Consider the following 18,451-nt stretch of genomic DNA (forward strand, 5'->3'; position numbering starts at 1 on the left):
AAATGCCTAACGTCTGTGTTTCTACAAAGCAAGAATACTGTTACATTTACAGATGACTTAGTTACAAGACCTGATCCAAGAACGGACCCTAGTCAATCATTACTTCAATCACAGTACACACTGTCCTCTAAACCGCTTACTAGGCTATTAATGGGCTCTAGAATGTTGAGTCAGCTGTTGTGTATTTATCTGAAGAGGCACAGTGAAACTTTTCAACCCAAACTTAAACTTAGGAAAAATAGTGAATCTATGGCAAAAGTGTAACCATCACAACATACTGTATATTCATGCTATTTTACATGATTATATTTCAGTGATGGTTTTATATAACCATCACTGAATTGATTTGGCATTGGCTGGCCCTTATACAGTATCTAGAAGTGCATAACTGAGAACCAAAAACCCTTTTATAAAATTTATAAAAATACTCAGGCCTCTTTTTTAACGCATACAGAGGTTAAAGATCCAAAAAAGAAAAAAAACACAGATCAAACAAAAACACAATTATTTGCGTATTCAAAGGAAATAGCTACCTGTGGGTCTCCGTAGGTTTTTCTCCAAGAGTACTCTGCGCAAGGAGCCGTCCATGGCTGATTCTTCTATATGAGAGTGATCACCTATTACACTCCAGTACATCATCCTGGAAGAAGCAAAAGGAAATCACACCCTCAGGCCATCTCCTCACACAATAGCACAGAAATACTGCGTCTCAGTACGTGCATTGTCATATAAGCTAAAAAATGGTGAAAGAAAATGGTATCCACAACAGGACAATTCGTAGATATGGATTCTTGTGTCATCCTCTCCTAAGAACATTGGGTATGAATAAGGATTAGGTGCCAAATGAAGAAGTAAACACAATAAATACATTGAAATGATAATGGGGGCAATTCATAAAAGCAGAGCATCACATTAGCGTGTCAGTAAGAAAACAGTGTCATGCACCAACGTTCCCTCATTTATAAACGTTGGCCTCGTTAGCATTTACTTCAAATGAGGCATTACTATTAAACATACCCATAAACAAACATTTAAACCTGCTTTAGACTGCCAGACTTCATTGGTCTATTTGTGTGTTTATGTTGTAAGTGATCAATAAATCTGATATACTAATCAACACAATCAGTTGATTAGTCAGTGTATTTAAGTGCAAGGGTTTGCCACATTCATTCTAACACTCTCTATGCTGCATTCAGTGTCTTAATGCAGATTTTTATTGGCTTTCACCTGAGCTGCAACCATCGGGACACCCTTTTTGCGTCACACTATGCAGTTAGTATGATTTTTTAATGAAGTACATCCATTGTTTGTTGTTTTTTGAGTTAATATTGGACCAAAATTACCCTGAAAATCACAAACCTGTCTACAGGGCCTGAATCTTCAGCCCTGCTGGGAAATAAAGATAGATGCACGTAAGAAATGAGCACAGAGGACAAACTTACCCTCGGGCTGCGTTGGCAACGATGGCGTAAGGTTCTCCTGCTATGTCAGTAATCAAGCGGGTGCAGTTTGGCCCCTTGAGTTGGCCCACATTTATGGAGTAGCGTAACTTAGTCCAGTGGGCTGTGTAATAGCTGAACCAATGCATCCGAGAGTGATCAGTCCAGTAAATGTTGCCTGTGATCCAGTCAGCGGAAACGTCCCTCGGCCGTCGGAAATCTGAACACTGCAACAACAGTCGCAAGGTCAACAAGATTCAATTCAACTCCTGTTTGTGCTTCATCACACATACAGTATTTGCATGACTTCCTTGTGATATACAACAAAACTATCCAGACACAACTTCATATATACTTACAATGTTCCTGACATGGGATTTTGTTTGACTTCTGTCTAAGGATTCTTTGTAAAACAGTCCACCAGGGTTAAACTGTGTAGCCCAGATAAACTTCTGATGGTGAACCAGGACATCCATCCCAATAATACGAGCGTTGTCCTCGATGCGAGTTAGTAGTTTGTGCCCATTGCTCTGGTTGTACGGATACACGAAACTTCGGATTTCAGTATCGTTGGCTATGTAGAGCACTCGATCTTCTGGTCCTTCTTGGTCAGTTATTAACACGTGAAGAAGAGAAGAGAGAAATGTGCTGGTTTAATTCCACAACATTTTGGCACAAGTATATTTACTTTTATCAAGATATTGGCAACCAAACTTAGTTTCGTACCTCTGACAGCACAGTTTCCGTTGGTGTCCTTGTAATTACGATCACAGGTGCACTTAAAAGATCCTTTAGTGTTTGTGCAATAATGAGGACAAGTATCAAACTGTAGACACTCATTAATTTCTGAAAAAAAAGAGGACAACAGCGTTGTCACAGAAACCGCTACAGAAATAAAGTAATTAAATAGAAAATAAAGACTTTGTATAGACAGTTAAAGCAATTGTACTTATTTATTTCTAAAGACAAACAAATCCATGAGTTAGTGTGTTGAGTTAGTGATCACATTATGTTTAACTGTTGCTACGGGGGAATGAGTGGATCACACGTGCCTTCACACTGGCCAGTCTTCAGGTTCCTCTTGAAGCCAGGTTTACACTGACATACAGCATTAGCATTTGTTTGGTTGCAAACTGTATCTTCTCCACAAGGGTTTATCTTCTTTCCACATACGTCTCCGCTGGAAACTACAATTAAAGACAGGACTTTGATTACAACAACGCTCCCCCGCATCTCAGATGTCCTGCTGTGCCTTGCTTTTGATGTACAGAAGCCAAGAGGCCGTCCACTTCTTTTGTATAGCAGATAGCAGACCTCAAACATGGCCATACATATATTACCATAAACAACAAAACATTACATCTTAAAATGCAGAGATTGCCAAGCTTCTTGATAACATCACAGTGACATTCAAGTCTTTTCATCTTTCTTGAGCGTAACTTTGATCTGTCTGTTCATGCCACCTGGTTGATGCTGTACTTACAGGCTTTACAGTCTTGCTCATCTGAGCCTCCATCCCCGCAGTCATTGAAGAGGTCACACTGCAGCTGGGTAGGGATGCAGCGTCGATTACTGCAGGTGAACTCTGTCTTCCCACAGGGCCGCGGTCTGCCAGCCACCACCTCTGCTTAGAAATAGATATCGAGTTTGCGTGCATGTAAAAACTTCAATAATACTTTAAAGCGATACTGCTGTGACTTTACAAAAATGCAGGATTCCAGGTCATTTACATCTGAACTGGGTCATTGCTTTGTTGCAGCATTCTAGAGAAATCTAGCACCTGGTCTATAGGACTTTGAATAGGCCCTTATTGATTCCTGTGCTCTTGCTCAAGGGAACTAGTTCCTCAACTCTCCTCATACTGCGATCACACAGCAAACCATGTGTACTTGGAGAACGGCTGAATCCTTTTTGCCTTAATTACAGTGCAGATATAAGTATTGAGTGCATGTTAATGTAGAGTGTTGATTAGAAACACAGCAAAGGAACACGAAAGTCATCACATGGCCACGTTAAATAATTCAACAGATAATGTTTCAAATGGTGCCGCAATATAAGAAGTAGAAGAAAATTAATGCTTTAAGCAAAATTAACGTATTCCTCCTCTGACTTAAAGTTGGCATCTTTCTTCAGCACCATCATCACCATAATCCCCAAACCTACTGCATCTTATCTTTCATAATCAGAAATCTGCAGGTTCTGCGCTCATTTCTGATTCAGTTGTGTCGTACAAAACCGGGGAAAAAATAAATATTGATGTCCAGGTTTTGCTGCTGATGACAGTGTGGAATTCACTCTTAATTTTCTATACGTCACTTCAAATTAGGATCAGCGTGTCTGTATCTCCACATCTCACATTTACACCCTGCATTAACATCCGCATACCGAGATCTCATGCCAATGTGGAAATGGTATAAATACTCACAGAATGCATTGTGATATGAATGTTATTCCATCCCACATTGTGATTTGCACACAGTTTATATACAATCCACACTAACAGGGCTCATACATGGGATACATCCACAAGCTATACTGTAGATGTCTTAGTTATTTTGAATGGGCCTTGTCACTTGTAAATGTGTTACTCGGTCTGGAATGCAGTCATTGCATTTAAGAAATGGATGAAGATCAACACAGCAAGACAAAGGATGAGCTTTAATCGTAACAGACTGCCTCTTGAGATCCAATGCAGGCACATTTTAAAGCATCTTTCTTCCAGTGACACTGATGAGGACCAGCATGATGACAGTATTACAGTTACTGTATTGAATAGACAGTAGTCGCATCACATACAGCATTATATCTAATAACATTCAATTGTATTTTCACATAAAAATGTTTAATGGAGCTTCAACATCAGTGCGGCATACTCACCGCACTCTTCTTCATCTGAGTTGTCACCACAGTCGTTCACTTTGTTGCACACTTGGTCTGTGCGCAGACAGACATGATCATTTCTGCAGCGGAATGGCCTTGTAGGAGGGCAGGGGAGCTTGGCTGAGGATGAGAAAATATTTCTACTGTCAGAACCGATGTCAACAAATATTGCTTTCACAAAAACAACCGCAAAAAAAAAACAATCTTACATGAAACGGCAAAGACACGCAGCACGCCCTCCGGGAAAATGGAAAACTAGTGGCTCATAAAATATACATCCACCGCCTTCAAAGAAAAGCAATGCAAGTGATAATTTTGACCTACCACACATGTCAGCGTCTTCATCTGAGTTATCACCGCAGTCATCCCTGCCGTCACACACCCATGTGTGGAGTTTGCATAAGGTGTTGTTGCAAATGAATTCATCAGCCCGACAGAAGAAAGCACCTGCAAATTGTACAGAACACATTTTCCCGGAACTGTAAGAATGATAACTGGTGGAAAAGGTTGAGAAGGCAAGGCAATATTATAATTAAAAGGCATTTTAAAAAGACAAGCCACACACATCCTGAATATTCCCCACATCTCTAAAATGACATGCAGTATATATCTTTTTATTAGCCGTACAATTGCAATGTGAATTTTCTTACTTTTAGACACTTTGAAAATGTATAACCGACGAAACAATATGTAATAATAAAAATAGTGTCTGGTTTCACTTTCACACCTACCCTGGCTGCAGTTTTCTTCATCGCTGTGGTCCATGCAGTCAAACATGTCATCACAGCGCCAGCGTCGAGGGATGCAGTGAGCCCGATTCAGACACAGAAACTCATCCTCTCTGCACTCCTTCACACAGCCCAACTATCAGGATGGACACACACACACACACACACACACACACACACACACACACACAGAGCAAAGAAGTCCTTTTGAGGGATGTGATATGAGGAAACCTATACACAAAACTTAATGATGCAATCAGAGAGGAGCGACACCCTAGCTGCAGGTTTGTCAGTTTATTGTGGCAGGTTCTAAAATGATTGACAAAAAAAACACTGTTATTTTAGCGCCATCCTCAGGTTGACTCAGAAGATTCCTTCCTGACATATATCACATTTTGAACTCAAATTTGGCAGCAAAACTGTGGCGAAATGGTGAAACTGTTATTATTGGAAACGCTGAAAAAAAAGACTGACCTCATCTGAGCCGTCCAGACAGTTGTCATGTCCGTCACACCTCAGGCTGGCCGATACACACCCTCCGCTGGCACACACGTACTCGTTCAAGGAACACGACGGGACCACTGTATAAGTGCATATGAAATCAGCTGAGGATAAACTCACAAGCACAGCATACAGTCTGTACCAAACCCTGCGCCTTCCCTCTACCCAGGACCATCTCAGGCGTGACCTTTGCAGTTTTGTGAATGAATGGTATTTTAAAAAAAACCTGAGACGTGGAAAATGTTGGAACTGCTGTTGGAATTGTTAAAGTGTGATGTCTTCCCAGGGAAAGAGCATCCTATGTACTGCCTGCTGTGCTTCACTGCACCAGGCACATCACAGCCAATCACAGAGGAGGTCAGAGCAGCAGACAGAGGCCATGTAAATCTACACCTCCGCAAAAACCAGCTGGAATTATAAGGCATGATAATTAAACCTAACCTAAGCCTAACCCGACGATAATGAAACCGGAATGAAAAAAGCACAGGTGTATGCTCATGTAATTAGTTCTGATAAGTTCTAAATAAAAAGGGTTCCTAAGCTAACTTTAATAATAGAATTAATCATTTCTACTTAATAATAAGGACTTCATTGTGGGGTATTTGTGTTTGCTGGCAGGCTTGATATAACCCTCGCTGGCACCAAATCTGCTCATCTCCATGGCAACCCTCCCATTATCCATGTGCTTTCCCCCGTTAACCAGGGCTTCTTCATTACTAATGTCAAAATTATAGACACACACTAATTGTGCGAGAGCAGGAGAGTACAAGACAACATCTCACAGCAACGGTCACTGATTGGCTTCCTAAGATGATATCAGGAAATAAAATGGATTTTTAGAGAGGTTGGGATCCCTCATTTTCCTTGACATTTCCAGGCCTAGAAAACATATTTAAAAAAGTCATGACCCCTAAGAATAGTTCAGTCTCCATAGGAGGAAGGACATGTTTGTATCCATTTGTGAATGTTGTGTTAACACCACAGGAAACAGGATCTTACTACAGCTACTCAGCTACAACAACATTTCTTCCTATTTATCAGCAGTGGAATAATGCAAATTCTCCAATCTCGTGAACACCACTGTCTAGAATAAGACATAGAACTGAGAATACAAGGTTTACAAACTGGCAGGGTTCTATGCACCAGCTGTGGTTCTTTCTTTTTTAAGTTCCTTGCACCTGTTCCCTGGCAGTTCTTCTCATCTTCCCCCATCTTACAGTCTTCCTGCCCGTCGCAAAGCCACTTCTGCGAGATGCAGAGGTTGTTGAGACAGCGGAACTGGTCATCTGCGCAGCGTGCCTCACAACCTCTCTGTAACAATAAAGACAAAGACGCACAAAGTAAGAACATGGCACAAGATTCTAAATTAAATAGGAGTAAAACTGATTTTGAAAATAGACAGTGTCCTTCATTCCTTAGAATTATATACATTCCAGCATTAATTACTCATCAAGTTTCATCTGATCTTCATCCAAGTGACAATAATAGACTCTGCATGAACTAATGATACACCAACAATACGCTTCTCAATGCTTATAGTGAATATATTGTTAATCCAGGCAGGTAATAACTGGGAGAAGCTCCATCCGAAACAATAACCAACACCAAATGCTTATTTTAGCTCAATAGTGAGGACGAATTGTAGGCCACGTACCACATCCAGGCCACTGAACATAAAAAGCTAAATTTGATGTACAATTTTGTGGTATTTCAATGCTTGAATCTTTTAAGTAAATATTGATACTTTCTACCATGTACAGTAATAATGCAGTAGAAGAAAAATAAGATTAATCCTGGGTTTATTAATGTAAATGTATCACGTTACCTCTATGCATGGATGGATCTTTTCTTTGAATAATAATGGCCCCATTATAGGATGATAAAAACAGTCATCATCCACGGTGGCACAGTAAATTAGTTAATAAGCTGTGGTTTGCCGTGTGCCTGAATAGAAACTTTCCTCTCCCCAAACTATTTGGCTGCACTGACCCAGAAAGCTTGCGCGGGCGAGATGCACAATAAAGGGTTAATTAGGGTTGCACAGTTACACATGGTAAGGGATTATACATAAAATTGGTGTGTGAATGTTTAACAGAGCAATAAATTAGCGAGAATAATGAATGGTAATAACAAGCCAATGTCCTGGAATTATGCATTTTACAGTGATTCATTGCTTCTGATGGAGCTTTTTTTCACGAATCCTGCAAAAATCATCTTACACCGTGCAATTCCACATAAAGCCACATTTTGGTTAATTTGCTCTCATATTAGATGAATGGAAACTGTATTGCCTATTGGAGCTTTAAAGCATTCATATATTTATGTCTGCACACCTATTTTACTGAAAGGCATAAGGCATGAGTATTCCAAACCTGACTGAATACGGATCATTTCTTGCATTCGTCAGAATTTTCCGTGCACATTGGGGTTAATACATACAAATACAAACCGGTAAGCACCAGGCAACCATTTAGCTAAGTCCTAAACATCGGTCACCTGTGTTGTTTTCCATTCCATTGGAGTTGCAGGTCTTCAGCCAGACAGTTAAGAATTAGCAGCCCTCTAACTAACTTTAAGTTTCGTTTGCAGATTTGACATCTCTTCTTTGCTCTGACGGCAGAGGAAGCAGTTATTTAGCGAGGGTCTGCTTGATATTTAAGACCCAGGCGAAATTACTGCAGAAATTAAGGCAACAGTAGCTTAACAAACAAGCTTGTTATGGTGCCACTGCGCGGTTAGCACGTGTTTTAATGTATTACCCCGACAAATCAAGATATTTTTGGAATGTAGCAACCATGGCCTGAGCGATACTAAATTATACCTGGTTCAGAAGCAATATACTGCTATAGACTTTCTAATTCCAGTCTGAATTTAATTGAATCTCCTTTCTTTGTACTCAGGCTCTAAGCTTGATGCTAGTTAAGGCACAAGTCATACAGTAAGTAGCAGTGCAGAGTTTGGTCATGGCAGAGCTAAAACAATGTCATGAGATCAGTTACAGGAAGAACCAGAAACTCTGCCGGCACACTTGCGCTCTTTTAAAACATACTATGCTTGCAGCTATTTTGAAGTTGATTCTAGTTAGTGCCTGCACCTCATTAGCATATACATTTCCCTGTGTGTGTGTTAGAGATTTTTAAACACTGGCCTCGTCTGAATTATCCAAGCAGTCATAGTCTCCATCACAGCGGAATCGCAAGGAGATGCAGTCTCCATTATCACAGCTGAAGTCCTTGTGGTTGCAGGTGATTGGCTCTGCATGGAGAAAAAAACACAAAAATTCACACAATTATGCCAAAACGGCTTCTTCTAGCATTACACATAAACAGAAAATCCTGGATGCAGTTACCAGCCAAACATACTGGGTTCAGACACATGATAATGCATTGGCAATAGCAAAGTGTTAACTAATTAGAGCTATTTTGTATTAGAAGAGAACTGGCAAGGCTGCTCAACATGTAAATGCATTCACTTGTTCTCTCTGGATAGAGGAAACAGGGAACTCCCTAAAGCCAAAAAACTGGCAACTGCCATTGCACCCATTTAGTGCAAGTCTGTGTCCCCGAGGACGATATTAGCAAGAATCTAAACAGATGCATCAGATCCACAGCCTCGGTCGTCCTCTCGTTATCATGGACGGTTAGCTAAGTCTTTGTGTGCGTATGTGTGTGTGTGTGTGTGTTATGAGCTGTGCTGCAATGGAAGCTCCCAGAAGGCATTGCAACAAAAATCTGATTTGCAGCCTCACCACTGTCTGCTGGTCCACCTGTTTCTTTCTCCAGGATCCAACACTTGACTGGCCTTTATTTGCATTTTAAGTGACATTAATAACTAGAGGGAATAAGCATCTAATAAATCAAATGATGCATGCTCAGCGAAAACACACAGCATGCATGCCTATACCCATATTATTTACAAGCAGACAATCCTACTTACAGACTCCATGCACAGAGGCACACAGCGCTGTGTGACCTGTGTCGTTTCACAAGTAAATAAAAAAAAAAGATTTCTTCAAAGTGATGATGAGTGGCAAAACGAAGGGGATTGTGGGTAGATAACAAAGAAGATCAATATCAGGCGTTCAGGAGCTGGAGCCTTCATTATTCTGAGAGGAACATAACAAAGCGTGCTTGAAAGAGAAACTAGAGCCTGACTGAGAGAGATATGTGATCGTGGGAGGGAAGGGTGGAGAACAGTCAGGTGTCTTCAAAGAGGTCCAGATCCTCAGTACCTGGGCGCATGTAGAGTGTCAAGTGTGTGTATAAGTGACTAAGGTGCACTGACAGAAAGTGTAGGAGTCAGGTACTCACGGCAGTTCTGCTCGTCTGAGTTGTCTCCGCAGTCGTTCTGGCTGTCACACATCCAGTGGTCGGGGATGCAGTTGTTATTCTCGCAGCGGAATTCATGAGGTCCGCAGGTCTTTTCATCTTTTTTCATCAGGAGCAAACAAACACCAAGATTAAAAAACGGCTTCAAAGAGGATGAATATCATTAGAGAGCTAGCGATCATATTTTTCACGTGTAATCATCGTTTCCTCTTGGTTTCCCTGAGCAAGCCTGACACAGAGTTCACAACATGTTATGCACTCCGAACGCGCTCACCCAGGCACAAGATGAAATACCTGACTGTGCTACCAATCATCCTCCAGTGAATTTTTGAAGAAACAAACAGAATTTGAGAACAAAAAAAACAAATACAACAAATGATGAAGACAACAACAAGATCCAACAGGAAAACCTGAACAACAGATGAAGAGGAGGAGAGGTGGAACAGATAGACCTTCGTTCCATATGTGGCAGCAGGCTCTGGGGGATTTTCAACAAACTCCAGGTCTGTGTAGGATTTAAAACCGAGCAACATACTGAGAAAAAGTTCCTCCCCCTCAAAGATTCAGCACCTTAACATAAACTAAGCAACAATGCAATGAGGACGGCACTGATGTATAGATTGGTCTACCTATGGCTGAAAGACAAAGTACAGAACAGAACTTCACACTCACTCTCCCCAGCACCACTCATGACTCATGTCCTGTAGTGGAAGCAGGACTGGGGACTGCAGCAGACAGGAAGGAGGAGGACTAATAATCGTAGTATAGTGTGCACTCTCTGCCCTTTCAACATGCGTCAATGCATCTCTCAGATCTTTACTGCAATTGTTATTTACAGGGGTTGAGCGTTGATTACGTGCTTTTGTTGGCATTATACAAAAACTGCATGCAAGTGGTAAATCAGGGCAAGCACTAAACCAAGCTTAAGATGCAAGACTGAATGAACATGGAAACTACAATAATTATGCAAATTCTATGTAATATCTTTATAACGATAACTCCTATAATCACGCGTTTGTTTGTTGATTTACTGGCTCACACATATTTCGGATGCAGAGTAAACAGAGGAGTACTACGTTTATTTTTAAGTAGCGTTCTGTGCAATTTCCCTTGAAAATGTAAAAAAAAAACACTGATCTCCAAGGGAAATGAGTTGCTTTTAAGTAGAAATGTTAAGCTTGAGAGAAACGCCGAGAAATAATTATCTCATCATCAGCAGTATACCTGAAGTTTTCAGCGATGACACGGAGGAGCAAATGAAAACATTCTTCAGAAAGGAGCTGCATCTTCCGGAGGAGGCTGTTAGGGAAATTGCCTTCTCCTGAGTGCATCGTTTTGAAAGGAGGAGATTGATTGCACATGTGGCCGTTTCTTCAACCAAAAGTTCACGGCCAGTTGTTATTAGGTGGCTCCAGGCTCAAAGGTAAAAAATCTTTGGGTTTCATTGAACAGTCTCCCGGGGTGACTAAAGAGCGATGCAAGACACAGAAAAGGTCTAATTGCTAATAGACTTTATGTAAATGACACACTCACTTGCTTGCGACACAGATGAGCTTACAGGATGTGTTTTAAATAATGCATTGCCTTCACTTTTTGCAGCATGTAGTCTTTTTGCCTTTAACTTAATTCTAAACAATATAGAAGACACATCTGGTTAATTGTTGCAATTTACGTCTGCCAGATCACATTTAAAATGAAAGTGCCATCGATTTTAGTGGTAAAATTGTGATCTATGAAAAACAAAGTCACTACAATTAACATAACTGTGGCATAAATCATGTTTATCTTTGACAATTTCAATGAAACAATTTGTTTTGTTTTTTTACGACTATATATGTTCATTGTTGTAAAGTGACATCCAGCTGGCCCAGGTGCTGCTATGGCAACAGGCTGTAGGGTTCTCCTTGGTGGGGGCTCTGGGTCAGGCTCATTCACCTCAAATTCAATCCCATATCCAGAATTAATTTCCACATTATCATACTGACACATGTCTTCCTCTCACACTCCACTCTCTTTTCTCACTCTCTCTCTCTCTTCCAGTGGAAGCTCAAAAAGCCCTCTGAACAGAGATTCTTTTGTTCGTGTAGCTGGATTGTCCCTGACAGTTTGCAGATGATGCAAAGCAATTTATCAGTTGCCTGGCTTGCTTCAGAAATTCTACATGTAGAATTTTGTGACAGTTTGCCCAAAACTGTTGGAGGATGAACAAAATAAGTATTTTGGAAAAAAATGGGCGTGGCCTACACAACTTAAAAGCATTAGTAACAGCGCTACAATCAGACGTACTTGTCCACAGATTTAATGGATAGTTCCCTGGACCATGTACAAACTGCCCACCAAGTTTCACTTCAATCACTACTGATTTCAGATTTCCTGCTGGCAGACGGACAAACACAAACACACAAACAATACAAAAACAAAGACTAGACTGTGATTCACAGTGTTAAACACGGTGAATAAACAAAAGCTTTCATATTTGTTCCAGTAATGCTTCTAGAATTCCTCAGGACTTCTTTCCACTGTCGCACTAAGATCTTCCTTTCAAAAAGTCAGTTCGTGCAGACGGTGTCAGGGATAATAGCCAAGCGAACGTTGTTATCAGTTAGGGAAGAGATGCATTAGAGGAGGAAGGTGGCAGGTTCTGGCTATATGCTTTTCCAACATGACAGCAGGAGGAATGACTCAGGAGGGAAAGAAGCTGAGTGCAGGCGCAGAGGACACCAGGCAGCCATTCATTAGGAAGTTGCCCAAACACTTAAAGCATGAAAAATAAGTGAGACAGGAATGAGCAATAAGTCCCTGGGCTCATTACCAAGCCAACTTAACAAGATAAACCCTTTTAATGCTCCGAGGTAATTTAAAGTGAAAAATAAAATGACAATAAAATCAGCATTTCAGTTTTTGTGTGTTCTTCTTAAGTGGTGAGAACATTTGGGTGATAAATTCTGGGGTGCAGACACACTGACAGGCTATGCTGACGATGGAGTTTGAGGAGCCAAAAGCACCAACGAGCGACACTAAGTGAGGTAAGAAATGCACCAATCTTTATGTCAAGGTCTTTGTATATTGATATTTAGCTGAAATATTGAATACTACAAGACAAAAAGTGGAACCTTAACACGGAACTATCGAGGTGTGAAGGTTCAAAAGATGTGATTGGTAGTGTCCTTGGGTTTTCTAAGACTGCGGCCGTAGAGTTGTACCGTACTGGTAACAGTGTAAGATGACATAGTGAATATTCATGGCCAAAGCTGCCATCTTGGGGGAAAAAAATTGCTGCCAGGTTCACACTCATAGGCTAGAGCGAGCGTATCTTCCATTGTACACAAGCTGGAGCTGTTTTAATCACAGTTACACTTGAGAACAAAGGAGGACAGAGTATGTGAGACCAAACAGAAATCTTGTGTATTGTATAGGATCTAAAAAGCATGAGTGTTTTCACCTGTATTGTAACACAGGTGAAATGATCTATAGCAAAGGAGATATAAATAAAATAGTCATTATAGCACACGTGGCCATTTCATGTCCCTGAAATAATAACGTTGTGACATCAGCATTTACACCCACATATGCTGACAGCTACGTGAAACATTTAACACCGGTCCAAACACATACATGTACAATATAGATGGAGAGCAGGATTATGATGAGGGAAAGGAGCCATAAATCACCTCCTGCAGATGCCACGCTTCATTCCTCTATTTTAATTACATCTTATGCAATCTACTCGGTCCCGCAGATGTATGTAAATGTAAGGTGGACAAAATATTACAAACACCTCTTATTACGGCGTATTCAACCTCCCTCAAATATTACTGCATTACATTACATTATATTACCACCCTTCGCAGAGGGGGGAGCAATTGAGGGTTCGGTGCCTTGCTCAGGGGCACCTCGGCAGGGACTCGAACCGGCAACCGGCAACCCTCCGGTTCTAAGCGGAAGCTCTACCCACTCGACTACTGCCTCCTCCCGACTACTGCAGACTTGAATCAGCACCTTGGAGACTCTGTGTATAGAATTTCATTAGAATGTACAGGTGCACCTAATATACAGTAGTTGTAGCCCTATCCGCAATAGAAATATAATTAAATCTCCACACAGCTTCATTTATCCCCAATGCAACGATGTCTGCAACTGAGCAACAATGCCACAATGATTCGCATCGGTGTTGTTTCCCAATTGTGTCCATGTAAGTAGGTGAGCTGCCGATTTATTTTTCTTTATATAAATCACACCGTTCCTACCTCTGCCTCACTTTCAAATATGACTCAGTTTGAGGCTGCGTTGCATTGTGGGAAGACCGCACAGGAATGCACAATGAGAGACTCCCTCAATCTCACAGTTAGGCCGGTGATTTGTAGGCTTCCCCGGCAGACATGGCGGATTGTAAAACGAGCAGCACCCGAGCGGTAGTGAGCATAGTCATTTACTCACAGCACGCTATCTGACAGCAGTTCAGCAGCTCGACTTCATTTCTACTGCACCAGTAACACTCCATAAGTCATAGAGAAAAACGTGCATATTGTAGTTTTACAAATCCAGACGTAAATGAAGGAATTCCTATCCGTAGACTCAAAAGAAATGCGAGCGGTCCAAAATAAAAACACATTAATCAGAACCCTGGCTCTGTCCTAAAGTGGTAATTTGGTTTCAACAAACATTTTTTATTTTAGTAAATTTCATCAGAAGAGTGCATTTACTAAACCCGCCGCAAATCACCGCCAGGGAAATTAAATTCAGTGCAGCCGTAATGCTTAAATTTTCCAGTGTGTTTACCAACAAAGATGATGTAAATAAGTACAGCCACAGTTCAGGAAATTTCAATGAAGCACCGCTAACAGGATTCAGCTGCTGCACACTTTAAACCTCCAACCACAGGTGTGTGAAGGCTACAGAACAGAGCACACAAGCGTCTCTTCACAATGCTGTGAAAAAGTTTTGCAACAGACAGATCAACAAACAAGTTAATGATGAAAGATCAATCTGGGAGATATGACTAACATTGCTGCTGTCGTCTCTTCACTATCACCTATGATGATAAAAAAAAGGACAACGGAAATGATCTCTCTCTGCCTTCCTCTCTTTCATTCTCTTTGCCTGATCAAACTGTCTTCAATGAGCGCCGCAAAGGTTACATCTGCTCATATCAATGATAAATCATTTCTTCTGTGTATTTTTAATCCATCTCCATTCCTTCTTCCTTTTGGAATACTACAAAGGGAAATGCTTGATGGATTTACCCGAACACACACTTTTCAGCTGTGCCACTTTTCTGTCATTTGGCAGGCACACAATCTCAGCCCGGCCCCTCTGTAATAACAAACAGACTTCATTACAGGACTCATTTGAGCCTCTTACTAAATTTGGCCATTGTACATCAAAAATGATCCAGACAACATGGTTACCAGAGTGGCTGTCAGGTGCCATGAATTTGCAGATAGCTGATATTAATTTCATAACTGAAGATAATTCTGCTTTTGGTGTTGTAATATATTCATATGTATATTCAACGTTAGGTTATAATTGGGCTGAAGTTGTTTGAAAAGCAGAAGATGTTTACACATCCTGGTTTCAATCTGGCCTGTTATACATTTATGATAATGCTCAATTTCCTTTAAGGAAGAAGCATTTCTGAAGGTTGAATTCCATCTTCAATAATAAAAAGCTTTCATCAGACATACGGCAGTGACAATAAAAAGCAGCTTGTGTTTGTGCAGCATGTGTGTGTGGGCGTTTATGCTCATTGCGAATTTAGCGTTGAAAGTGTAGATCGACAAGCACAACAAACAGAAATCATAATGCAGAGCTCATAATGAAGAAGGAACACTATCCTTCATGGTGTTCACCTTTAGCACAATCAGACAGGAACCCAGAACAAGTTGAGGGAGTGAGCCAGACCAGAGTGAACTCAAGTGTAAAATTAATTCTGATTCAATATGATTCTTCTCTCTAAAATTGAAAAGCAAGTGGAGTGGTGTGATTTATGGTTAAGTGGGTTTTCACAACTCACCGCAATTAGCCTCGTCTGATCCGTCTGCACAGTCTGGGTCCTCATCACACACCCAGAGTTTAGAGATGCAGTGCATGGAGGCCTTACACTGGAACTGCTCCGGAGTGCAAGTGCTTTCCGCTGTAGAGAGACATAATGTCTGTGTCAACAATCCATACCAACGTCCAGTATTTCATCTGAAACTCTGGACATTTGAGCAAAACAATAGTGATATAAGAACAATAGCAGAAGCCAACATGCATTTGCCAGGTTTATTATACAATGCATGTTTTACTGCTGATAGTCTAAAAGCTATTGTGTTAGTGAAAATGTTACATGGGTTTACTAAAGTTTCCTCTCCTCGCCTATCAGAGCGGAGGGCAGGCTTGCTAATTTTTGTTGTTGAATATTGGAGAATAATGGACAGACAGATCTGTAATTGGTGTAAGTGAATGTTTTCCCCCATGGTTTATAAGGTCCCAAGCTGTCAAACTACAGCCCTTAGGGGATTAATAGAGTAGTATTGAATTGAACCCAATTGGAGACTGCTGGGCATTGGTAGAGGTATGCACACTATTTTGTGCCATTACATTTAACTTATAAGTATCATTTGTCCAAATATTTAGCTAGAAAGTTATATGCATATGGGGCTTCATGGTACAGATGTCATCTTTAATTTAAGTCATCATCTGTGTCTCTCTGACTTTTACATGTAAAGTTATACAATTTTAAATTAATTCCAAATAGGTGGAAACGTATCTACATTTACAGCAGATCACAGGCTGGGGAGGCAGAGATCCCTTAAAGTATGCAAATAACTGGGTTGGGTGTTCATTTGGCATGCAACGAGAGGAAGAACTTGACACCTGATAGCTCCGACAGAGCATTGTGGGACCTGTTTGGAGGTGCAGCAGTGTGCCACACCTGTTGCACCCATGGCCATGTTTAACAGTTCTCAAATACCAATTTAACCTCAGCTCGCATTCCTTGGATTGTTGTGAAAGCTCACCGTGTTCGAGATAGTGTTTCAATTTCACCCGCGCTGTGTTTCATTAAAAAGGACCTTCAAAACCACATTCTATCACACTGCAACTTTGAGACAGGATGAGGTAATTAGACTTCACCATTAATTAAAGCTTTAGCAAATCTTGTCATGTGTTTTTCCTTCAGTCTCTCCTGCTTTGTCTTTCCTTTTTCTCATCACCCTCGCAATAACTTGCAAGATAAATCCAGCAGTCTAAACGAGGTGATATTCTGATGAGTTACATCACAGCAGAGAATTCCGATTCTTTCCCTCAGTGTGATTGTAATCCCTTTGCAGGCTAGGCTATAACAACGGATGCTTTTGGAATACATATAAGGGAAATGTATCATAAAAAACACTATGCAGTCTGTCTACACACTGAAATGCAATAAGAATGTGGAATAAAGATGTTTAATGTGATTCAACTAATTCAATTCTTACACAAAAAGTCACCTAATGACCGTTTACACAATGACAACATAAGACTTCTCAGTTCAAGAGGACAGTAAAGACATTTGTTACATTTGTTAGACAATGAATTGTAAAGACTCACGGCAGTCTGTCTCATCCTCTCCGTCACCACAGTCATCCTGGCCGTTGCATCGTAGGTTTAAAGGGATGCATTTCTGTTTCCTGGTGCATTTGAACTGGCTTGCGAGACAGATGTACGTCTCTAAAGGAGGACATGGACACCAGAAGAGAGACACTGAACAACACAGCAGTATAACATGTATAGGTGTCAATCTTTGGATGGGAATGAGTCAAAAGGTTCAAGTCCAAGTGAAGTCTCAAAGTAAGAAAACAAATCCCAAATCGTCAACTTTGTGACATAAATCCAGATTAGATGCGTATCAATGTCAAGTTTAAGCCATTCATGAAATGTAGTTGATATGGACGTCACAATCGCATTGGAACTGAAACATACACTTATGCACAACCACCACAATCACCTTAATGTTCTTAGCTAGAGGCTAATTTGGCACACCTGTTCATAGCGTGCTCTAGGTGTGAGAGCAATGGCATTTCTCTTTGAGCCATGAATTAACACCTCTGTTAAAAAACATAAAAATTGCTAATTAAGGTATTTCTCACTTCTTGTCTCTGAATATTCAGTTACAGAAATGTAATTGCTGTTCACTAAAGAGAGTCATTTTATGAATCCTACAAATCTTATGGTGCTTCACTGCATTTTAATAACTGGTAACAGGACATCTTAACGAGACGTGTACAGCTTGTGTGCTGTTAGACGCAGAATAGCTGAGCCTTGCTAATGTTGCATTAGCTTCAAGCCGAGCTCAGTTATCTTGATTTGCGGACTGATTTGCTTAAGAGTGACACAGCTCAGATCTAAATCATTCTTTCGACATAACTTCATCTTATCACTCTAACAACAGAGCTGTTCCATCCTCACCACAGTTAGCTTCGTCTGAATTGTCACCACAGTCATTCTCTCCATCGCAGATGAAAGGAGGAAGAGCACAAAGGCCGGTGCCACACTGGAAACGCCCTGGCTGACATTTGAATTCCGCTGTTGAGGGAAATGATACTGTTTCTCGCAA

At 40.8% G+C, this 18,451-nt stretch overlaps 1 protein-coding gene across 1 annotated transcript in view; it reads right to left on the reverse strand.

Annotated features, from left to right (window-relative positions):
• Window positions 1–18,451, reverse strand: part of lrp1bb (low density lipoprotein receptor-related protein 1Bb) — a 173,737-nt gene that overhangs the window by 17,555 nt on the left and 137,731 nt on the right. The window contains exons 63-78 of the mRNA XM_076159072.1: window positions 18,304–18,420; window positions 17,446–17,565; window positions 15,890–16,009; window positions 9,859–9,975; window positions 8,697–8,803; window positions 6,727–6,859; window positions 5,522–5,628; window positions 5,051–5,183; window positions 4,644–4,766; window positions 4,298–4,439; window positions 2,923–3,047; window positions 2,492–2,626; window positions 2,166–2,285; window positions 1,799–2,040; window positions 1,443–1,666; window positions 534–640 (exon numbers count right to left, since the gene is read on the reverse strand). Coding sequence (XP_076015187.1) covers window positions 534–640; window positions 1,443–1,666; window positions 1,799–2,040; window positions 2,166–2,285; window positions 2,492–2,626; window positions 2,923–3,047; window positions 4,298–4,439; window positions 4,644–4,766; window positions 5,051–5,183; window positions 5,522–5,628; window positions 6,727–6,859; window positions 8,697–8,803; window positions 9,859–9,975; window positions 15,890–16,009; window positions 17,446–17,565; window positions 18,304–18,420 — 2,172 coding nt within the window. The remainder of the gene's footprint in view (window positions 1–533; window positions 641–1,442; window positions 1,667–1,798; window positions 2,041–2,165; window positions 2,286–2,491; window positions 2,627–2,922; window positions 3,048–4,297; window positions 4,440–4,643; window positions 4,767–5,050; window positions 5,184–5,521; window positions 5,629–6,726; window positions 6,860–8,696; window positions 8,804–9,858; window positions 9,976–15,889; window positions 16,010–17,445; window positions 17,566–18,303; window positions 18,421–18,451) is intronic.

The sequence above is a fragment of the Genypterus blacodes genome, unplaced genomic scaffold (genome assembly GCF_046128005.1).
Source record: "Genypterus blacodes isolate CSIRO-AG114 ecotype Tasmania unplaced genomic scaffold, CSIRO-AGI_Gbla_v1 ptg000093l_1, whole genome shotgun sequence".
NCBI classification, from domain to species: domain Eukaryota; kingdom Metazoa; phylum Chordata; class Actinopteri; order Ophidiiformes; family Ophidiidae; genus Genypterus; species Genypterus blacodes.